General features: G+C 36.2%; 2 protein-coding genes, 1 long non-coding RNA gene and 1 other non-coding gene across 5 annotated transcripts; 3 read left to right on the forward strand and 1 right to left on the reverse strand.

Annotated features, from left to right (window-relative positions):
- Positions 1-976: 976 nt before the first annotated feature.
- On the forward strand, positions 977-6,261 carry LOC147278360 (uncharacterized). Of its 2 annotated transcripts, none has more exons than XR_015123459.1 (6): positions 977-1,911; positions 2,288-2,397; positions 2,557-2,619; positions 3,660-4,179; positions 4,272-4,378; positions 5,823-6,261. It is a non-coding gene; the product is annotated as an uncharacterized LOC147278360 (long non-coding RNA). The 2 variants fall into 2 exon arrangements; XR_015123458.1 differs by having other exon boundaries at positions 4,289-4,378.
- Positions 6,262-6,862: 601 nt separating this feature from the next.
- On the forward strand, positions 6,863-6,946 carry TRNAL-CAA (transfer RNA leucine (anticodon CAA)). The gene has a single exon. It is a non-coding gene; the product is annotated as a tRNA-Leu (tRNA).
- A 448-nt stretch (positions 6,947-7,394) lies between these two features.
- TAF5 (TBP-associated factor 5) lies at positions 7,395-13,265 on the reverse strand. The gene is made up of 19 exons (XM_086251964.1): positions 13,018-13,265; positions 12,248-12,329; positions 12,068-12,146; positions 11,784-11,881; positions 11,637-11,693; positions 11,211-11,298; positions 11,014-11,123; positions 10,701-10,808; positions 10,353-10,504; positions 9,721-9,831; positions 9,554-9,623; positions 9,433-9,472; positions 9,060-9,224; positions 8,873-8,949; positions 8,609-8,725; positions 8,244-8,509; positions 8,026-8,121; positions 7,849-7,924; positions 7,395-7,751 (listed from the first exon to the last, which is right to left on the reverse strand). Exons 1-19 carry the CDS (start codon positions 13,203-13,205, stop codon positions 7,701-7,703), a joined length of 2,031 nt encoding a protein of 676 aa, XP_086108090.1. The 5' UTR covers positions 13,206-13,265; the 3' UTR covers positions 7,395-7,700.
- A 7,018-nt stretch (positions 13,266-20,283) lies between these two features.
- Positions 20,284-22,304, forward strand: LOC147278363 (CBL-interacting serine/threonine-protein kinase 5-like). The gene has a single exon (XM_086251965.1). It carries the CDS (start codon positions 20,606-20,608, stop codon positions 21,938-21,940), a length of 1,335 nt encoding a protein of 444 aa, XP_086108091.1. The 5' UTR covers positions 20,284-20,605; the 3' UTR covers positions 21,941-22,304.
- The last annotated feature ends 2,335 nt before the right edge of the window (positions 22,305-24,639 follow it).

The raw sequence follows: 24,639 nt of genomic DNA on the forward strand, positions 1-24,639 counted from the left end.
CTATGTGAAATCTTTGATTTTTTCCTCTTTCTCTATCCCTATTCCGTGGGTACAACAGTTGAATCAATAGAGAACCTTGTAAAAAAAATTGAGAAAAAAAAGTTGAAATCTCTAACCATATATATATACTATACCCATGTAGGCAAGTTTTTATCTTTATTGATTTATCTCTAGGTACCGTTTAATTAAAATTTTTGGGGTCAGTTTTAAATCTTTAATAAATAGGCATAGTACAGTGTGACTGACTGTGTACCCAGTGAAGTGTGAAGGAAGGTGTGAAGGGCTAATGCATACAGTCTACTCTGTACGGTAATTGGTGGAAGGAGGCGGTTGGCCAATTGTGGAGAATGAAGGGCTACTGTCTCCCTAAATGATGCAGTCCCATCAGCCCAATTCCCAACAAGACAGGGCTGACCCTACCATCATTACAATCCAACGGCAGGGAATCATAGAGCCAATCATATCAAGGGCTATAAATCCATCACCAATCACCCACCATAAAACAACACGCATGCTAGAACCATGTGAGTCCTTTCGCAATACAGTCTGATCCCCAAATTCTTTTTTTTTTATATAAAATAAGTATAATTCAGCCATAATAATATCTATAATTTTTTGAAACTCAAAAATTATTCTCAATTTTAAATATAAATTATATTTAAAATGAAATTAAATAGCTGACTTACTAACAAATAAATGAATTAAATATTAATATTTTTATATTTGAGTCTTAATACCGTTAAATTGATAATTCTCAAAATTTATATTTTTATATTTTTTAATATTCAAAATTAATTTGAGTATTAAATATTTGAAAATTATAGAAGCCAACCAATATCTCCCAACACACAATACACACACACACACAGTGACTCACAGTCTCACACACTAGTCTCTTGGATTTTTATTAGGTTTCTTTTTCTCGAAAATAAAAAGCTTCGCGGACTCTCTCTCTCTCTCTCCCCCTTCCCTTTCTTTGTCTTCCCAAAAAACCGACTCTCTTCTCACAAAGTCATGTTTGATGATAAGAAAGCCAAAGTAGCAAAAGCAAAGCATTGAAGTGAAGTATTTTCTCACTCAACCGCAAGGCAAGTCCAGAACTTTCCATATTCGGCCCTCTCCAGTCTCCTCCTATTTACTGAGTTCTCCGTTCAGAAAACGTCAGGTCTCTGCCCTGCTATGTGTCACCGACACCCGTACGTCCCGTTATGCATGATAGAGATTAGAGAGAGAGATAGAGAAAGAGAAAGAGAAAGAGAAAGAGAAATCATAATCACAAAGGAGATAAGATCATAAGCAGAGAGAGAGAGAGAGAGAGTTCTTCTTCTATTTTCTTTTCTTTTCTTTTTTTGTATTGGGGTTTGTGGGTGTCTATTTTTTTCTTTGTTCTTTGTGTTGGAAGGGAATGGGGTGCTGAAGATAGACAAGTAGAAACCCTAAATCGTCATGGACGTCTTCCCTAGTGATTTTTTTTTTTTTTGCACCAAAAGAGCATGGATCGTAGATTTTGTGATGTTTAGTAGGTTTCCTTATATGGGTTGTTCCTACTATTTGTGTTCTCATCAGATCTGACTCATCATTTCTCTTTTTTCTCAGTTTTTCTTTTCTTACTTCCCCCACCCCTCTTTTCTTTCTCTTGCTTAATTTCCACAATTGCGTACCCTTTCCTTTTTCTGTACTCATAATTTAATTTGGTTCTTAATTTTCTGGTTTGGACATAGAAATTGACAGAAGAGAGTGAGCACACAGAGGCAGATGGTATAGTGTATGCTATTGCTTTTGCGTGCTCATTTCTCTTTCTGTCAGCTTCCTTCCTCGGCCAGAAAAATTTCTTCTCATCCCTCCTCTCTCTCGAAATCTTTATGGCTTTGTGGAGCTTCAAAGAAAACAAACAAACGGCCTTGGAAATTGGTAAGTGATTATTACATATTAATTTTATAATATATTAATATTAAGCTAGCTGCATAAACTATATATTAGCTAGCTTGAAAGCGTGACTTTTGATGGTGGTTTATCACCAAGGTACATCTAATCAGTGATTACTGTGCCAAATTAGCGGCAAAAATCGTGTAATCTCCCATAAAATAGCATGGTCCTCCCTTCCCTACCTTACTTCATGCTAATGTAATATTATCATCTCATCTTTCTAATTCGATCTTATACATACATTATATATAATCCCATTTTTAATTGCTGCGCATGCGATGTTCACTTGATCGAGATCGAATTGGTTCTTGCTTGGATCTTTTGTTCAACTGAATCTAGCCAGAATCTAGTGCTTGTGCAGGAATCATGCGGTTCCAATAGGGTTGCTTGTTTCTACTATTGATCGGGTACAAATGGTTTTTTTTCTTTTTTTCCAAGGACTAGTCTTTGATCCGTGTCTGTACCTTTTGTGTAAGTACCAGAAAATCTAATTTCAGTACTACTTTTTCCTTTGAAATTGTGGTCATAAACTAAGATAACATTTCTCATAGAATATTAATATTGTTGTGAGGTAATGTGATGATGTAAGATGATTGAACAGAATTCTTGGTTGTCTTTGTGGATTTGTAGGTTGGCTATCATTATCAATTTATCATACAAATGGATTGGTAAACCATCAACCCATTATCTTGTGTAAGTTTCTATTTTTATATATTTTCTTGATTTGGTTGGGTTTTCTCTATCTCTCTCTCTATCTCCCTCTCTCAGAAGAGAACTGAAAACTTGTCAATCATGTTTGAATTTGCTTTTCCAATAAGCAAAATCTGGTCCTCCAATTTCCATTTGCGTAGCTACTATTTTCTTTGATCCAATATTGCTCTTATTTTTTGGATTTTATTAAGGTTGTAGCGCGCATTACAATTATTATTGCAAATTAATAAGCACCTTCATCTTTAATTACATGCTGCAGTCATGAATTGATTCAATTCAATCTCTGTGTTGTGTATATCTTGCAGTGCAATTTAATTGTTTCATATATGTAACGGTTTCAAAATAAAAGAGGCTTAATTTTGGTCTCACTCACACATTTCCAATTTTATAAAGTTATGATTTAATAAATTGATTCTTGTGAATATCCATGAATATATGTCAATTCGATACTAGATACGTACTGCTAGGCATACGCTAGAGTTTATAGAACGTTCTATTTTCTCTTGTTCGCATTTAATTGTTTTCCCCTCTCTTGGCCATTTTTTGATTAGCTTGTTACTTATCAACTATATATACAGAATCTAATAATTTTGGAGGACATGTTTTGTAAGGGGAAAATGTTATTCCCACTCCTTCATAATTAAGCTTCTCTCACTCCTACGAGTGCTTTAAAAATGATAAAATAATAATTTTGACATGTTGGAAGATAAGCTGGGAGTGCGAATCACAATTTATTTTTTTGCATGCTATTGGGATGGCAAAGATGTTTTAAGCTTATTTCCCAAGGCACAAATAACAAGACAAGATGTTTTCACCTGTTGCATCCGATAGACTACAAACTCATAGTGATTGGTTGTTTATGCTTAGAAGTGTTACTTCACTTTCTCCTCTTTCAAAAATCAAACCTTGAGATAACAATGTGGAGATATGAAGGATGTGTTGGTATATAATTAAGTTACTAAAGTAACTTTAACAAAAAAGTTCAGCATGATTTTAAGAATATTTTATGTGATGCTTTGTAGGGACTGATCGACGGTATGCTAGAGATGATGACAATGAAGGAATTCGAATCGATGTGAAGTGGTTGATTAGGAATTGATTTAGATAAAGACCAAGTTGATTCACACATTTTTTGTTTAGAGCTAGGTTACTCCACGAAAATAGAATGCATGGATCCAATTCAACTCATTTAATGATGGCTTAATAGATCATCTTATGGGTAATCATAGTTTCTTTTTGGATAAGGGGAAGGGAGAAATTGTTTTATCCTTGAAGCAAGTCTAATTTGGCCTTTTATCATATATAATATATTTTGAACAAAAGTATATTATTTTATGAACAATAGTTTTCTTACAGTTATCTTGCAACAGTTATTAAACAAGTGACTTTTGAGGAGTTGGAAAATCAAGAAATATAGCAAGCTTTAGATGGGAATTAAGGTAGCAGCCAGATACTTGAAAGAAAAGAGGAAGCAATCTTGTTGAAACTTAATTTGAACTTGATGGAATCAAACATAAGAAGCTGTAGCCGATCCCACTTACTGTAAGTTAAAGCTAATATATTGATTAGATGCACCATTTCAGTTAATGATTACCTATAAAGCTTATTTGTCTTTGCTCTAATTGAATGTTTAGATTTTCTTCTTAAACAGACAATATGATTTGGGCATATAGGTTCGATCTACATACCACTTTCTCATCCCATCCCCACTCCAAAAGTGTGAAGATTATAGCCATGATATGTAAGTGTACTTTTAAGAATATATATGTTCTATTTATCAAAGTTAGGTTGGTTTCTATGTTAGAAAAATATGTCGCAGTTAGCCTGTGCCTAGAGATCGAATTGAGATATATAGTTATGCTTTTGGTGGCTGTGGAGCTGATGCCTAGCTAATGTGCCTATATAAATGAGACTAAGGTGACTCGAGTGATTTCTTGATGAGATCCTATATCCGTTCATGTAGATTTCAGTAGTGAGGTTTTGGCTTTGGCATATATTGGTCTTTGTGGAATTACTCTTATATATAGGGATTTTGGGATTTTCTAAGTATCTTTGAAGTATTGTGATCGTGTCTTGGGGTGCTGTGAATTTGGTTTAGGCTATACTTTTTAATTATAGCTATATACAAGTGGAATTGCACTTTAGTAGTTAAAATGATATGGTCTTTTACTTCTTGATCTGTGGCAATTAACTAATGGTTTCATTTATTGACTTCATTGAGTACCTCATAAGCTGTCTTCCCTCAGCCTATATCATGCTATAAATATACATTTGCGGTTGCTTTTCAAAAAATTATTGGATTGAATGTCATCATGTGTATGGTTGCTAACCCATAAGTTTTAATTGTCTTTTTCTTTACACTACTTTCTTTCCAAAGCTAACATCTTATAATTAGCGACTGCCCCACAGACTAAGTTGTGTTAAATGAGACACCAACACACCCTAGAAACCCCTTTTCTAAATTGAAAAATTGTATCTATGTTAAGCAACTTGGACGCTTAATTAGAAATTAATTCCTTACAGTGCCTACAGTTGTCATCTATCTTGTTACTCCGAGAAGTAGACAGCATATCCGATCGACTCCTGGATTGCATGTACATAATTACCATAGTCTTACGTGAGAATTCTGGTTAAGGGTTTTCGGAGGTACATTTAATGTAAGCAGCATATTTAGGATTAATTTGGTTTTTGTGTTGTGTATTTTAGTTGTTTAATTTTGTGAGCAACGTCTTTAAAATTAATTTCGTTTTGGTTTCGGTTTCGTAAATTGTTTTAGTAATTATTCAGGATGAGCTATTAGTGAAAGCTTACTGCATTAGATGCCGCTGGTTGAGGCTATAAAATAATTGAGAGAACAAAAGTCATATGGAATTCTTGCATGCTGACAGAAATTCTATTCTACATCATTGTGTGTGATAATGTTTTCTTGGAAGTAAAAATTCATCAAGTGAGAAATTAATTAGAAATAAATTAAGTAGTGTGGATAAATTGTTTGAGGTTTGTGCTATATAACCATACTTGGAAAATTGGGGTAACATTCCTTATAATGTAGCATGTTAGATGTGTTCGATCATATTTGGTTTTCCTTGTTTTGTATTAATTTGGCTTGTGACATTTGGAAGGGTTTTAGTCAGGAGCAAATGGCCGTTTTAGACCATAATCTGAATGTTGCAGAATTATCGCAGGATTTGATCATGAGAACAGTTCCAGTTGATCAAGGGTGGCCGGGAATTGGGGGCGGTCGTGTCTATACGCTTTTGGGGGTGGAAATTGCTTTGTTGGGTTGATCTCACCAATTAACTGGCTTACAATTTATGCTGGAGGAAGTCTTTCACAGCGCCGATAATATCTGTGTAGTTCATCTACAATGCATTCAATTTGGATTGGAAGCTGTTGTTTTTTTTCTTGTAGCTGCAGTGGAAAATGGAAATTAAAGCATAGTAATTCAGTTTTACTTATATTTTTGAAGAAAATCGTTTCTGGATGTAATTTTCTTTCTTTATTTTGAAAGGAAAAAGTAATATATATATATATATATATATATATATTGCAGTAAGCTGGCCTGATTGAACAGTGAATTCAAACATTGTGATGGGTTTGTTTTTTGATATCATATCTGAATATATGTAACCTAATTTAATTGTTTGACTGGATTCAAACAGCCACTGTGGGTGTTGGGTTTAAAATTTCAAATTAAGGTTGTTTAATGTCTCCGAGCACCTGGGTTGTGCTAGCTGTTCTCAAAAAATGAGCTTTTATGTGTATGTCTGACTGTAAACTGCACGAAGTACTGAAATTTAGTTAGTTATTATACCTCATACAACTAAACTATTAATATACCTTATTATTGAGATGCTAACTTAATTTAAAGGACAGCTACCTAATTCTCCTACTATCTGAAGTTGACGGATCCAAAATTTACAGGTGTGGGTAAGTAGGTGTCCAATGAACAGCCTTTTGTTCTCTAAACAGAATTAGAAATTCAATTTCAGGTATTACCCTAGCTAGTAAATAGCTAAGAATCATTGCCTTGTGGGTTTGTAATATAGGTCATGCATTCATTTCGACAAAATGTTTATTTTTCCAGCGTCAGCGATTAGAGGTTGTGACTAACGTGTTATCGAATCTCAGATGCATGAGTTGGCAGAGTGTACTATATATTGGGCAGTGTCTAACTGCCATATATAAATATCCCAGGTGTAATCCTTGTTAACAACGTGTCTTGGTCAGGATGGCCGAGTGGTCTAAGGCGCCAGACTCAAGTTCTGGTCCTCTAACGAGGGCGTGGGTTCAAATCCCACTTCTGACATTTTTGTACTATTCTTTCAATATGATCGATCCTTTTTTTTTTTTTTTGGCCGGGCAATATGCCTTTTAATTACTGAGATTGCATTTTTCCGAGCCCCAGATTTCGTTCACCTACCCTACATTTTATACCAAGAACTAACCTAACCTATACATCGACTTGTTTAGAGTAACTTCTGAGGCTTTGGAAAAATCATAAAAACCGAGTGGCCGTGAAAACCCTACTATTCTTTTATTACAAAGAAGCAAAAGAACAATTTTCAATTCTAGTCTTAAGATTGGAGTTAAAAATCCCACACAAGAAAGCCTATTTATATTTTTCTAAGCCTTCTGTTTCATAGGCTACTTTAAATGCAGGAGTGCACCATTAATTCAAGTGGGATTGGAAGGAGTCCGTAAAGATTTAAGCCTTAGGTTTAAACTTTCACGTAATATAAAATAAAAAGTGGAAAAGATAAAAATCCGTATTATAAAAGCCCTCCTGTAAGGGATTAATGATGAAGATACAGTGTATGCAATATGGATCCAAGGACGATAAGAAAGTTGAACATACAAGTCAATGAAGTTAATTGCTACAAAATCTCTCTCTTTCTCTGGAGGTCAGGCCAGCAGGCCATGAAAAGAAGCGACTTGAGGTGAATCAGGTGGTGTGGTGCAGAATTTGAGACTGACATCTCGTACCAGCAAACTTACAACGTGGCCTCCATTGAATTAGATCAAGTCTAGACTCTGGAGCAAGTGTGTACTAGTGCACTGTTTTAAGTTTTGGATAGGGCCCCAGCTGCAAATAGAAGATTCCTTCGAGAAAACTGCCCCACAACAAAGTTCAAACTTCAAACATTAAATGAATACAATAATCCTCTCTTATATTATTAATTAAGAGATACAAGTTATTGTTACATTTACCCGTAATGAGTAGACAGGGGTACTCTTGGTTGGTAAAGTCTTCAACGACCGCAGTCTGCTTGTATTTCCACTTTTGCTGATCAGAGCATCCATCATGTTAGTACAAAACAAATTTTGTATAAGAGAATCTCTTAAGCAAAAACAAGAATCCACTTTCTGAGTTAGGGAGGAACTCACTTTTCTTCAGTTTTTGGCACCTTTGTACTTGCAGTTACGTCCCATAGTTTTACAGTGCAATCAGCAGACCCAGAAGCCAGGAGCGATCCTTCACCACTGACATTTTTAACAAGGGCGATACTTTAGAAGAAGTAACGCATGTGCACCAGTAACCAAATGACAATTTTTGTACACAGTGAAAATTATGGAAGGAGAACGAGAACAAAAAGACCATCCACCTGAAAGCAAGAGTCCATACACAGGAGGTGTGACCCATCAAGGGTGTAACACAGCGGCCACTTGAAAGGTCCCACATCATGATTGCGCCATCTTCATCGCCAGAAGCCATGTATCGACCATCAGGTGACATTGCCAGAGACAAAACCATACTCCTGTGACCAATGAATATCCGGACACACTCTCCACTCTGTACGTCCCACAATCGAACTGTTTTGTCACTAGAACCAGTGGCGATGTAGTTGCAGTTGGCATGCCATTGCACACACTATAATAAAGATTTTCAATTCATTATATTACAGCAGAAATTCCCATAGCTAAAACACATTGCACTGGGAGAGAGAGAGAGAGAGAGAAAGATACTGACATCAACATCAGATAAGTGCCCTGCCATTATTCTCAAAGGTTGTATCCTGTCCATAGACCAAATCCTTGCGGTTCGATCATGTGAAGCACTGGCAAAATAATGACCTACAGGACTAAACTGCACAAAAAGACAAGATATAAAATTAGAGTACAATTCTGGGATTAAAAATAAAGGTACATTAATAAGGAAAGAAGAAAAGTCCAAAACTCGAGCTTGTACACTGAAGTGGAGATAGAAGCAAGCAGATGCTATAACCAGATATACCTGAACATCCCATACAGGGTAATTATGACCCTTGTAACAGACAAGATTTGCATTTAGTTTTGTGCTCCACAACCGAACTGCAGCATAGCAATTTGGTTTCTTACTGTCATTAACTGGTTTATTGAAACTTAGAATACAATGAATGAGAGAGAGAGAGAGAGAGAGAGAACAGCTTAAGTAAACATACTAGTTGAGTCTGCTGAAGAGGAAAGTATAAAATCCCCAAGAGGATTGAAAGTAGCTGAATAAACTGGCCCTGAATGACCCTGAAACAATGTATAAGACCTTTTTCCACCATTTGATCCAAAAACTTGTTCACTTGAAGTGGTGCCATTGTCACCCTGCAAAATTGCTGACACAAGCATTGTTTAATATAAAATTTCTGTTCAAGCGCAAAATCTGAGCAGTGAGCAGGCAACAAACATGCAATGACCATGCTAACATAAGCAGGATCAATACAAAGTACAAGTGACAAGTGAAAACTCTCAAGTATGATTTTAGTTGTTCATTGCATAAAGAGAAAAAACATCACGTAAAAACTGAACTTTATAAAGACTTACAACCAACATCTTGTTGCCCAATCTTCGCCATATCCCACACCTGTTGAAGAATGCTTAAACATTAGCACTCACTTGAAGAACAAGATGCACTATAATAGGAAAGTAATCAATAGGATGAAACCTTCAGCGATGAGTCTGAAAATCCACCAGCAACCAGGGATCCATCATGGGATATAGATGAACAGTTTAAACTACCAAATTGTTGAACAAAAAAGATAAGTAATATAGTGGAAAATTGAACTCAAACACTAACAATCATTGTTAAACAAAGAAAGTTAAGGACATTACCCATTGTGTGTGTTGATAAATGTATAAAAGCTGACAGATGGCAGCGCAGCACTACTCAATTGTACACGGTTCCTCAAGTCTTCAAGAATAGACTGCTCAACCTCTGTTGGACTGGAGTAATCAACAAAAGATTAATCAATAGCCTGCATCAGAACTTAAACATGAACCACCGGTCTCCAATACCCAGACCCTGAACCAAAATCATGCAAAAGGCTCCACTTAACAAAAGATTGTCTAAAAGTATCAAGAAGCCAATAATTTGTAGCTGACTCCTACTCTAGGGTACGGTTCAGATGAAATGCCCATGCAATGAGAATACTATTTTTCAAATAATAAAGTCAACCAAAACTACCACACCTACTCAGGTGGCTGAAAAAATTACCTCTCTTCCTTCGACCTAAAAATTGATATATGTAGTAGATTTGAATAGAAGTCAAAGTAGTTCATAAAACTCAAGCTATTTACTTCAATTGATCTAACTTGTACCATTCAATTGATTTAACTTCTATTTTTATTAGACCCATTTAAGCAATGTAGCATTCATGTCTTAGAACTCAATATACAATGTAGTTTCTACCAATAGCCACATCCAAAGTCTAAAAAGAGGGGAAAAAAAGGATCCCAGAAACTACATTACTGGCAAAGTAAGCTCCGGTTTGACTCTTGGTGCTGCAGGTACAGTGATTGGCTCAGGGCGTACACTTTTCCCTGTTGCACTAACAGCCTTGTCCTTTTTTAACTTTTTTATTGAAGCACCCTGTTTACCTCCTTCCACTGATTTTTTCTGAGCAAAAAAAAGATCACAGAAGTCAATGACAGTTATCCATAACTTGGAGTTCTTTTTTTTTTTTTTTTATCTAAGAAAAAGGAAAACCACATAAATATCATAGTCAGTACTCAACAGTTACAAACATATTACTCCAAAACAATTATAGTTAAAATCTATGGAATTGTTAGAGGAATTTAAAGCAGATTTGCACCTTGTTCTCATCCCCATCCCCTTCCTTGGTCTCCCCTTCTGCTTTTTCAGAATCTAAAAGCAAACCCCCAGCCTTTTCCAAGCGTTCTTCGAAGGAATCTTCAAGCAACTACAACATATATATGATTGACACTCAAAGTCAAGCAACTGACAGGAACATATAAACATGGTTCTTCACATGTTTGTGCATGTGTGCTAACAAAAAGGACCTGATATTTTAAACACATACACCAGAAACTACCACAGAACCAATAACAGTATAAGTCTTTAGCTACAATATACACTATAGTAACTCATCAGCAGTACTGACTCACCCCCCAATGTATTTCTTTCTGGTTTATCTGATTAGCTGATTCCTGGCTGCTTCCAGTAAGTGTTACAGCATCAGCATCATCAGAAATTGAGTTGGGTTGTCCAGGAGAAACTGCAAAACCAATAAAATCATACATAGATACAGATATACTGTTATGTAAACATATCACTCTTGAAACCAGAAGTCAAACCAATATACCTTGGAAATTAATATGCTCATTGATAATGCCAAGCATTGTGGTGGATTGTGACTTGTGTAGAAACTGCAGCAGAAGCTCATAGGAGTACTGGACATATAATTGACAAAAAAACAAAAAAATAGTTCAGCTGATTGCACCAAATACAATTGTCTTATCTGAACCATAATCGTTTAGCATCAATTATGTGCTATAATGTGCTCATGCATCAAAATATGAAAACTAATAACACATGGCAGATTGAGAATGATGCGGCAAAACTAAATAGCTGAACTAATAGACAAAAAATGAAGATGACTAATTGAATATAATGATAAAAGACCTGCATAAACGCAAAGATATTATGTGATTATATATACGAGTCTGATCCTCTCTGTGTGTGTGTGCAACATTAAAAAAAAAAACTAAAAGAAGAACCAGAATATTACCTGACATATCTTTATGTTGACTTTGCTCTGCCTAAGAGAATGAGCAAACTCCATCTCCTAAATAACAACAGAACAATGAGAATTTTTAATGGTTCTGATGTAACTATAAATTGAAAATGCAACAATGACTTTTCTGGAAGTAAAGACCTCCAAATGAGAGGGAGAAAGAACTCCTTCCAGCTTTTGTAGATCTCGTAGGTGCATCATTTCATGGTCTTCACGGAAGCTATTGAAAAATGTCCGAGCTGGTAATATCAACAATAATCATGTAAACATGAACAAAGAACAGTTGTGCACCCATTTACCAGCAGATATGTAAGAAGTATAAGATTCAAGACCAGTAGGTCAAGCATAATCATGTGAAAATATAAGCAATAATTGCCATTGTACTATATGTACCATGGGAGGAATAAAGGCAAGAAGAGACTCACCTTCTTGAATATGACCTTTAGCAACCAGATCCATGAAACAATGAATAAATACTGGATAAAGAACACGAAGTAACTCATGCTGCATATATAATTAAGGTCATTTAAGAACACTAAAAATGTAAAATTTTAAAATACACGAAATAAATATCTACAGAAGAATTCAACTCAAAAATTAGTTACCCTGTACAAATCTAGTGAACTATAAGTCCATGACCTCAACTTGGCATATCCATCGTGGTACCGAGCTGGACCATCCTCATATCTAAAAAACAAGAATATCAATTAATGAATGAAAGCAAACTCTAAAACAAAGAATAGGGTGAAGAAACAGAAATATGAGTATTTAAGTATCCATGTAAAACGGATGCTCCTATTTCATCTTTTTTCATCGTCTTACAAACACTGACATTGAGGCTGCAGAACTAATGTGATAATGACTCAATTTCTAAAATCTAATTTGTTGTATGGTTTCCAATTTCCATACACATTGGACTCAAAACACCTAGTTTTTAATAAGAGTAGGAACCCTAGTTCTGAACTGATCGCAGCATTCATTTCCCACTGGGAACTAGTTCTTAGCTCCCCAAAATTCCCAATTCCAGAGACGCACAAAGTTGCAAACTTTGCTCATGAACACCAAGCAAAAATTCCATTGAAATCCTAAACCTTGGCTCCTAAATCTCAAAAGCTAAACCGCACAAATGTCACCAATTACCGTTAGTAGCTAAAAGAGTTCAGCTAAAGATAAAACCCATTTGCCCTAAACCCATAAAACATTATGTATGCGTATGTATATGAATGTAGTAGTATGTTCTACATGGTATGTTTGAAAAGCAGCAGCAACAACAACAAAGTAGGAACCACAGGGTATGAAATGAAATTACGAAAAAACCAGAGGGAGGGAGAGAGAGAGAGAGAGAGAGAGAGAGAGAGAGAGAGAGAGATGGTACTCGGAGAAAGAGAGGATGTGCTTGGCCACGTGGGGGTCCAATTGGGAATTGGAAGAGATAGGCGACGAAGAGTTAGTGGTGGTGGTCTTGCTGTGTTGAAGTTCTTCTTGGAAAGCGTGCTCCGTTTGCTTGAAGCCTTTCTTCTTCAGGTACGCTGCCACGAATTTCAGTACGTTCTCTTCGTCCATTGCTGAGAGCTCTACACAGTTCGCAAACACAAACACACTCACTCTCTTTGTTCGCTGCTATTTCTCTTCGTAACTGTAAAATCTTCAACGGAAGCCCCTCTCCTCTCTTGCCCTTCGATTTCGGGTCTTCGCAGGGCCTCCAAGCCCACACAAATTTGGACTCCACGATCTGCGATCTCCACCCAGAATTCTTGGGCCTTATAGCGCGGGCTGATTTTCTTTTAGTTGGGCCAATTTTATTTTTTTAAAAAGCTTACTATTACGTCCAATTGAATTGGGCTGAACATTGTGTGTGTGAGGATGGAGATTGAGGCCCAAATTTATAATTAATCATTATAAATTTTTTACTCTATAAATCATTTATAAGGATAAATATTTAAAAAATAATAATAATAATAATTAGGCTACCCCAAACTCCCCAAACATGCTCGGGAGAGAAAAAACCCTAAAATTTCGTCTGTAGCAACCTAAAGGCTAGTGTTTTAGCTTTCTTAGTTTGTAGAGTCCTACTTTTGATTGAGGGTTTAGTTTTAGTTTTGGCTTGTCTAGGGTTTTTCACTAATTTATTGTCAATAGAGATGAAGTCTAGTCACTTTTTTATTGTTTTTTTTTCAATTGTTTTTCAGATCTGATGGTGCTTTTGATCCCATTTTAGGTGTGTGTGATGTGGGTACAATTGTTCATGATCGCACAGATAGGTTGTGGTGGTTATGGCCCAACCCCTTGGTTGAATTGTTTCCTCCCAACAAGTAGAGATATTGACACTTTTGCACGGGATCTGATTTGTCTTGGTGCTGGGTTTTCTTCTATCCTTATGGAGTCCGCTGCTTAAACTATTATATCTCTATTTCATAAAATGGAGGATGATTTAACCCCTGATGGTTGGAAGAGGTTAAGAGAGTTTGAATTCAGAGACTATCTGTAATTATGTGTTTAGAATTGTAATGGGGTGGCTCATACTCTTACCTGCTACTTTACATTGTGGGGATTTTACTAGTAGGGTGTGTAAAGCTCCTATATAGATTAAAAAACAACTTTAATCTGATTGCAACTCTTTTTAATTTTTTTTTTCAATAAAAATATCTTTCAATTCAAAAATAAAATAAAAATAAAACCACGCTTGGAAACTACCACATAATCCATATTTAGGGGGACAAAAAAACAAAGATGCCTTATTTAGAATACAACAAAGAAAAATCTTTTTTTTTTTTTTCTCATCAACATTGTTCTCATTTTAGTTATGTAATGAATCATTATAAAGATGACCATTAATGTAACTGTACGTGCATTGCATGTAAGGGCCTAGAGACATTTCGTGTAAGATGAAAACCAAGAGGTTTACAATATGTACATAGACTGATCATTATGATTGGTAATATATTCTATAATTTTTTATTTTTTGCTAAAAATATTGTATATATTAAGACTCCCCCACTTTTTATAATTGTCAATGTTGATAGTCTATTATTTGGGGTTTAGTCTTTATTTCAAAATCTTAAACGATCACGAGTACCCTGAATAACAAAAGAGAATAATGAATGGTGTCTCCTTAACAATTATTTGGTGGTTTAATCATATTAATCACATGGATCATATATTCGCTCACAATAATCAATTGTTGCGCATGCCCAATAAAGCTTCTTTTCTTTTGGTCAATAAAGCTTGTTTTTTTTTTTTTTTTTGGCCAAGCAATAAAGCTTGTTTTGAGTGGCCAAAAAAAAAAAAAAAGCTTGTTTTGATAATATTCCAGTCTTCCAGAAGCTATCATGTAGAAATGTAGAATGAATGAATGCTTGGGTCTTGCCAGTCTTCAAGTTTTGGAGAATTACGCAAAAAATATTATTTACAATATTGAAAACATACAAAACAACTTCCATAATTTCCATTTGTAAAAAAAAAAGTATATATATATAAAATTAAAAGACCACGTTTAATTAACATATTTTCTTTCATTTTCTCTTTCATTTCTGGATTCCAATATGTTAATGAATCACAATGCAAAAAAATTAACGATTAATTAATATGGGCATTATAAATATCAAACGCGTTATATATGTATATATAACTATGATTTTTATGTTATGATTTATGAAATTGGGCACACATAACGTACATTCATAATCATGAGCATAGGTGGATCATTAATGTTACATTTGTATTTAAAAAAATACAAAATCAAGGATGCTAATATCTTCATTATACTGTATATATATTTTAAAAACATCGAACAAGCATAATTATTTATTTAAATGCAACATCTGAAATTGCATAATTCCAAATGATGCAGACCACCAAACCCGAACGATATTTTGACTATGTGATGGGACGGGGATGGATTACTAGTCCCTCCACTAATACATGATATAAAAGAGCAGTTTTGCTGACCTCCTTTAACTCAGGTGTATGCTCACTTCCCATCTAAAATACTGCCACGTGTTTAAAAAACTAACCATGAGTTAATCTATTGTATTTAATTATTTATGATGTTATAATGATGAGAGAGAAAAATAATTTGACAACTCCTTTCTTATTTTATCCTTATCTTTTATTACTAAACTTTTTTTTATCACCCGTTAATTTCTCTTTTCTCTTTTATTTAATTATTTCTAATAATTTTTACTTCTTTTGTTTTTTTGCTCTTCTCCATTATGTCTCTAGTATTCAAAAAATCACATCCATTTTTTTGGGTTTTCTCATGTATACACATTTATCTATTTTTTAAATTAATTAAAAAATAAAAATATTCTAACAACACATTTGCAATTCGAACAAAAAACTCATTTGCAAAGTTTAATCTAAAATGTTGGCCAAACAAAAATCTAAAACAACTCATTTACATACATAGAAAATCCAATAAAAAAGTTACATGAGTTAAAAAAAAAACAAAAATTATGTCGTTGCAACTATTCTTTTCTCTTCAAATGCTGCAACACCTTGGATTGACCTAAGAATTTGTTTGATCTAAAAAGGTCATGTATGAGACAAGAAAGAAGAATTCTTAGGCCAAAAAAAAAATGTGTTGTTGGATTATTTTTTTTAATTAATTAAAAAAGTAGATAAAAGGTGTATACATGAAAAGACCCAAAAAAATTGGATGTGGTTTTTTGGGTACCGGAGGCATACTAGAAAAGAGCAAAAAAAAAAAAAAACAAAAATTATTAAATGCATGTGGTTTTTTAGATACTAGAGATGTAATGGAGAAGAGCAAAAAAACAAAAGAAGCAAAAATTATTAGAAATAATTAAATAAAAGAGAAAATAAAAATTAATAGGTAATAAAAAAGTGGAAAAAGTTGAGTAATAAAAGATAAGGATAAAAGTAGAAAATAATTGTCAAATTATTTTTCTCTCTCATCATTATAATATCATAAATAATTAAATACAATAGATTAACTCATGGTTAATTTTTTAAACACATGGCAGCATTTTAAATGGGAGGTGAGCATACATCTGAATTAAAGGAGGTGAGCAAAGTTGCTCTCCATGATATAATGCTTTTGTACGGAATAGATGTACTTTTTTATTTATGAAACTTTAATATAAGCACATGATTACATGAATACGCACCAGATTGCGTTACTTGCAAAATAGCTAGGCAGTTACAATATTCATTATGGATCTTTTTTATATTTTATGTAGGCTTATTTGCACATTTGGCACCTGATTTTAAGGTGTTGTCTCAATTTACCTCTTTATATTTTTTTGTCTCATATAACCCCCTGAACTTTTATGTCGTGTCCCACATTACTTTATTCCCTCAACTCCGTCTACACCACAGTTAAAAATGTTGACGTGAAAGGGTACTTTTGTCATTTCAACCGTTAAATATTTTTAAAACAATATTTAAATTAATAAAATCAATTAAATTAAAAAAAAAAAAAAAAAAAAACCAAACCTCTCCCTCCCCTGCGCATGCCAACCCCTTCTCTTCCCACCATTTTGGCCACCCCTTCCCCATCCCCACCCGGCCCTTCCCCCTCCACCGTCGCAGTGTCGCACCTCCCCCCAACCCAACCCAACCCAACCCACCCGACCCCATCGCACTCCTCCCAACCCCCACCCAACCTCCCTCCCTCCCCGCCCACCCCCCCAACACAGCCCCGTCCACCCCACCCACCTAGCCCCTCCCTGCCTACTTATCCCCCGTCCACCACCCCAACCCAGCCCCATCCACCCCACCCACCCAACTCCCTCCATCCCCGCCTACCTATCCCTGTCCACCCCCTCAACCCCAGCCCCGCCTCACCCCACCTCCACCCACAAACTGTTAGCCACGCCCCACCCATCATATCTCTCCTTCTCATTCCTCTCTCTCTCTCTCTCTCCCTACACATGCCAGCCCCAACTCCTCCCCGCCCAGCCAAGCTTCGTATCGACCTCACCCTTCCTCGATCCTGCCCACACAGCCCAGCCCAACCCCAGATCGGCCCACCCCCAACCAGCCCCAACTCTTCCCCCACCCCAGCCCCTTCCACACCCCGCCCCTCCCCTCCCAGCCTCACCCTGGCCCGATCCGCCCCACCCCGTCCTTGCTCTGCCCCGATCTGCCCCGCCCAGCCCCAGCTCGGCCCACCCCCACCCAGACCTTCCCCCGCCCCACCCCACCCAAAACCCCTCCCACACCCCCTCCCCCGCCCCTAGCTCCACCTCAAACCCACCCTACACAATCCACATAATTTTTTTTAATTACAATTTTTTATTTAATTAAAATTTTAGTGTTTATATTTTTAATTAAAAAAATGTGGGAGGGTTGCCAACATGGCATATTGGGTCCCACAAATTACCACATGGCAAAGACTGGTCCTATGTGGCTGAAAAGACGAAATTACCCCGCCACGTAGATGCCATGTCAACATTTTTAACAGTGGTGTAGATGGAGTTGACGAAGTTGGGCAATGTGGAACACGGCATAAAAGTTCAGGGGGCTGATTATGTGAGACAAAAAAAATGTAAAGGGTAAATTGAGATAAAACCTTAAAATCATGTGCCAAATGTGCAAATAAGCCTTTTATGTATGAAAAAGGAGAGAGATAATTCATAATTGTGGCAAAGCAGCTGTGTTTGAGTTCATGTATCACTTAAAAAGAGTGTTTGGTGGTGTATTATTTCCAAGTCCCATGTGATTATGCATGGAACTTGTCTGGTTTATGGGACCCCAAAGTCATTATATGGTTTCGAGGGGTCCATAAGTGAGTAATCCAAGTTGATCCTACGGTCTCCTAATGCTCTTATTTTCGAGATATGGTTTTCTAACCGTTGGATTAAGATGTTAATTAATATTCTTATCCTAGATATTAAAAATTTCTAATATGATAGACCAAAATGACCCACCAGTAACCACTGCGAGTCCCAGAATGATGAACTGGTGGTTAAAGTCATTTGTTGTAAAGCTGCTAGTAGAATATATTATCTTCTCATTCAAGCTTGTATGAATATCTCCTCTTTTTCTAATATACTCGTTCAAGAAAAGAGGCCAAAAAAGGTGTTAGATATTATTACTAATGTCGACAATAATAGCTAGCACCTTTGAATTTCACAAAACCCGAATTTAACTTTGATTTCTAATGCAAAAAAGTCAACTTTCATTACTCTCCACTTCTGACTACTTGTAGTCTAATTATATTGCTTTGACTAGTACTATGTTTACCGACCTCATTTCTCAAGCCTATAAGCCTATATATTTATTATTAGGGTTTAGGCTATTTGTTGAGAGTAATGTGGAGCAATGTCCCACATCGGAAAACTAGAGTTTAGCATATGTGCTTATAAGTCTTGGGCCTCTCCACCCATTGCCAATTGATTTTGGGTTGGATACTCTAATTCTATCATGGTATCAGAGCTAGGTTATTCGCGTGTAAGGCCCAACGGCCACACGTGCTCCCACGTCACCCAATACAATTTGTTCACGTGTAAGGCTCAAAATATCGCCACACGTGCGGGGGCGTGTTGAGAGTAATGTGAAGCAATGTCCCACATCGGAAAACTAGAGTTTAGCATATGTGCTTATAAGTCTTGGGCCTCTCCACCCATGGCCAATTAATTTTGGGTTGGATGCTCTAATTCTATCACTATTTAAAAAATTAGAATAAGCTTTTGCCCAACGGTATCGTTCTGGCTTAGACGTTGATTGCACCCTTAATTTTATGAGCCGTGAGTTATATGTATTGTATTTAAAGAAAATACTTGAGGAGCATAGAAACAGCATTGTTCTTTTTATGTGCTACAGTATGTTATATTGTCACGACTCTTTGAGTTTGAGTCTTCACACAACTTGCAAGACTTCTTTAATTTTCTTAGTTGGCAGCCAGTTTGAATTTTATAATTTAGAAAAATCTTTGCAGAGCAATCGCCAATATTCAGGCCGAAACAATGCCCAATATTTGAGTAAACTAATGAAATAAATTAATTAAATCAATGAGGAATAAATGCAAGGTTGTGAAAAGAGTATTGACTTTCATTCTTGGTTGTTACTCTTAATATTTATATTTGCCTAGATATAAATTTTTTTTATAGAACATTCATATCATATTTGTAATATTGAAATGGTGAGTTTAACTATTTATACGAAGTTATGTGTTAAATGTTTTTATTCACAATAGGAATCATATATTGAAAAATACTAATATATAGCTTCTTTTTAAATAATTGAACCCACCACATCAACTCAATTTGGTAATGTCCACATGAAACTTTTCTCATTGTTAAGACATTACGTGTCTAATAAATTTTATTAAGATCAAAATTAAATCTCTTAAAAGTGTCCAAAATAAAGTCGAGTAATATCCTAAAAACTCCCGGATAGCATTGGATAATGTGAGAAAATGGTAAATCCTTGACTCAAATCTTGTTGTATGTTGAACCAAAAGGTTGGATAACTAAGAAAGCTCACGATTTAACTTTAAATGAAAAAAAAAAAAAAAAAAAGTGATCCAATCATCCATTTATATAAATTTCTAATGTTCATTTTTTTTGTTCTTATCACATTTCTGTTCCTGCCGACCCAATCCACATAAAACACCGAGCCACTAATGAATTATTGAAAATTGAATTAGAAATATAATAGAAAAGGGTTTGTTAATACTTAATAGTACTAAAACGCGTCGAGTTGTTATGTGTACACTTGTAGTGATATAAAATGAAGGATATTATTCTTCATTCTGTGTGCGTCCCCGGTCTGAAAGAGAATTTACCAGGTGCTCCAATGGCTTCAAGCCAACCCCAACCTTTTTTCCAGCCAATCAAGACCTTCCTCTAGCCAACCGTTTCCTCCTTCTAGACCTTGAATGGAATCCATTAGAATCAGCATCTCCGCCATTCTTTCTTGGATTCCTCTCTCACACTACTGTATCACTTGAAATTGACACTGTAACCAAAGCTGAATTGATCTTTGAATTTGCATCCATGGAAGAAAGAGCCGTGTTGTTCGGCAAATACGAGATGGGTCGGTTACTGGGCAAAGGGACCTTCGCGAAGGTGTACTATGGGCGACACTTGGTGTCGAACGAGAGCGTGGCGATCAAAGTGATCAACAAGGACCAAGTGAAGAAAGAAGGCTTGATGGAGCAGATCAAGCGCGAGATCGCCGTGATGGGTCTGGTTCGCCACCCCAACATCGTGGAGCTCAAAGAGGTGATGGCCACCAAGACCAAGATCTTCTTCGTCATGGAGTACGTCAGAGGCGGCGAGCTCTTCGCCAAGGTCGCCAAGGGCAAGCTGAAGGAAGATCAGGCCCGTAAATACTTTCAGCAACTCATCAGCGCCGTTGATTTCTGCCACAGCAGAGGGGTCTCCCATCGCGACCTCAAGCCCGAAAATCTCCTCCTCGACGAAAACGAGGACCTCAAGATCTCCGACTTCGGGCTGTCCGCGCTGCCCGAGCAGCTCCGAAACGACGGCCTTTTGCACACCCAGTGTGGGACCCCTGCCTACGTGGCACCCGAGGTTTTGAGGAAGAAGGGGTACGATGGCTCCAAAGCCGATATCTGGTCCTGTGGAGTTGTACTCTTTGTTTTGCTTGCTGGGTTTCTTCCGTTTCAGGACGAGAACCTCATGAAGATGTACAGGAAGGTTTTCAAGGCCGACTTCGAATGCCCGCCATGGTTTTCGTCCGAAGCCAAGCGCTTCATCTCCAAACTCCTAGTCTCCGATCCCGAACGACGCATCACCATCCCTGGTATTATGCGCGTCCCTTGGTTCCGCAAAGGGTTCACCAGGCCTGTGGCGTTTTCGGCACTGCCAGAACCTGTTTGTGAAAAGGCCCAAGAGGATTTTGACAATGACAAGCCTGCTGCTGCTGCTGCCAACAAATTGTCGTCGCCCAAGTTCTTCAACGCCTTCGAGTTTATTTCGTCCATGTCGTCCGGGTTTGACTTGTCCAATTTGTTCGAGAGCAAGAAAAAGGCGGCGTCCATGTTTACTTCCAAGTGCTCGGCCACCGCGATCATGGCCAAGATTGAGGTGGCGGCTAAGGGCTTGAGCTTCAAGGTGGCCAAGGTCAAGGACTTCAAAATAAGCCTGCAAGGACCCAATGAAGGGAGGAAAGGGAGGCTCTCGGTCACCGCCGAGGTCTTCGAGGTGGCGCCGGAGGTGGCCGTCGTTGAGTTTTCCAAGTCGGCCGGCGATACCTTGGAGTATGTAAAGTTTTGTGAGGATGATGTTAGGCCAGCATTGAAAGACATTGTTTGGACATGGCAAGGTGACGGTAACGGTAACGGTAACAAACTGGATGGTGAATGAAGACTGATGAAGAATGTTAAAACAGTAAACATCAAATTAATTTGGAAATTTTAATGCCAACCCAATTAAGGTTTTGGGTTGTGCACTTTTGTTGTAATTTTGTTGTTACAGTTTGGTTTTGGGATGTTTAGGATTTTTGTATATACTTTGTGATTATTAGCATGTTTTAACATATGGGTTGGATACAGATAAGAGGATTAGGACTATTTTGGCTGCCTTCTTGTTTTAGGATTTCTTTCACATTATAGTGTTTGATTGATGTAGAAAGACAGACCAAAAACAATGTTTCAAATGCTGCTTGATAATGATGGAAAGGTAATTCAAGCTGCTTGGTGCTCCCAATAATGGTGAGTTTTCGCTTTCAGTATCAGTACACATATAAAAATCTTATTTATTTCGGATGAAATTACTATTATTATTTTGTGATAAGTTGATATATAAATTTAGTGAGTATAGGCGTATTGCATTGCTAGAAAGTTGCTAAATAGAGGAAGACAGGCAGGAAAGGACGAAAAGAAGGGACTTTATTTGGTTTTTTAATAATATTTGTTTTACATTTTTGTAAAATAAGATTAGGTTAAATGAAACATGGAAGCTTAAAAATAATTTTTGGGTTCAAAACTTCAAATACATCAACCTAAATAACCCATTTTTTTAAAAAAATGAAAAATAACCCATTTAAAAAAAAAATGAAAAATAACCATTCCAAATCACTTCCTAGATTTCACCTAATGATTGTGATCACTACTCGATCTCCTCATCTTCCAAACACCAAACAGATGAAAATCTTGCTTTTCTTTCAAATCCCAAAATGGAAATTGCACAATTAATATTCTTCATTCGGTTCTAACTAGCTAGTGATGGCATTTTCATTATTTATGTTCAACTGATACAAAAGAAAATGGATTGTACTGACCAAATTAATGATTCTTTAAGAGCTTTAGACTGGTAGGTTTGATCAATTTTTAAAATGAATTCAGCCTAAATTTCCTAGCAAATGAAAATGTGGCACCAAGGGATTGAAATTAAACATGTGTAACCCACATTGTCCTATTGATTTGTTTAAGTGGGAAGTAAAATGCATTGACATTAATCTTGTTAAACCAAGCTTTGGTGTGCTGGTAGTTGGAAAGGAAGAATGTGGCAAGAGCTCCCAAGCGGTTGAGCTTTCCTTCTCATTGCTTTTTCTTCCATCTCGAGACTTGAGTGGTTGATTTTGTGACGCGTGTCCACTAAGCACACTACTTACCATTAAGAGGATCTAAATGTAGAGCTTCTTCTTGCAAGAAACACCGACTTTGCTAATTGGCAATTTGGTGGGTCAGTAGACTCACTACTCACTAGCTAGCAAGGCATGGCCTTATTGCTCCTCCTTTAATTTGAGTAATTTTGAAGAATATTGATTATAGAGCTAGCAAGGTATGGCCTTATTGCTCCTCCTTTAATTTGAGTACTTTTGAAGAATATTGATTATAGGCTTAATTATTGGTTTCCTACTCAAAATTGTAACTCATTTTCACATTGTTATTTGAAAGTTTTTTTTATTTCAGATTACCACGTGTAACTTACATTTATGTCTCATTTTACCTTGTTCCGTCAACTACTCTGTAAAAAATGCTGACATGGCCGTTAATGATGACGTGGCGCGTTGGATGTGCACCATGTGTCACATTTTCTTGTATTTTCTGATTTTTTTTATTTTTATAAATTTTGAAAATTAATTAAAAATAGTTCAAAACTTAGAAAAATACACAGAAAATTCCTACAAACTTGTCTTGACTAGTACTAATTTACTATGGAGTCAAAATACCAATTTTTCCTCTAAAAATTTCCAGAAAATTTAGGAACTCAAAACTTATTTCTAAAATACTTTAAGACTCTTTTGAGTAATGATTTTCACACTTTTCTTTTGTAAAATTACATTCGTTTCCTTATTTTTATGATTTATATTCAATTGCTAAATTGTAGAAATAAGAAAATGAGTAAATATCAATTAGAGTGTGAAAATCGTTACCTACATGTTAGTTAACTTGAGCTAAAGTCCGAACTAGCTCACACACAAAAAAAAAAAAAAGAAAAAAAAATTCTAAACAAACCTAGCTTGTAGCCCACAAATCCGGAAAATACTTGGCTCCATTCCCAGATGGAGGAACCCATCCATCCCCATCACACAAATTCATGTCTTGCTTTTATTTTTTTCTTCTATTAATTCATATATATAATTAAAATATCAAAAAAGACATGAGTTTATAAGATGGGAATAGACGCAAGATTGTTGCACAAGTCCCAACCTCCAGCTCTAACCTACTTTTAGGTGTCCACCTCCTACCCTGTAAAGGTCTACCCAGTCCAATTCTTAATTCTAGCTAGATTTAAGCGTTAGAAATAACAGTGCTTAGTTATGAGACTAATTCACACCATTGTTTCTAGATCCATTTTTTCTCACTTTACTCTCTAAAATTTAAATCTTCTTAAATTACTACCTGAACTTCACACAGTTGTTGCAAAAGATCATATACCGTTAACTCTGTCAATTTTCTGTTAAAATAGCTGACGTGGCACCTATATAGCATGAGTGAGACCCTTTTTTAGTTATGTAAGATCCATATGGACAAAAAAATAATTAAAAATAATTTTTAAACTAAAAAATAATAAGATTCATGTCAATTTTTTATAATTTTTTTGTCCACATAGATCTT

The sequence above is a fragment of the Dryas octopetala genome, chromosome 7 (genome assembly GCF_963921425.1).
Source record: "Dryas octopetala chromosome 7, drDryOcto1.1, whole genome shotgun sequence".
NCBI lineage: Eukaryota > Viridiplantae > Streptophyta > Magnoliopsida > Rosales > Rosaceae > Dryas > Dryas octopetala.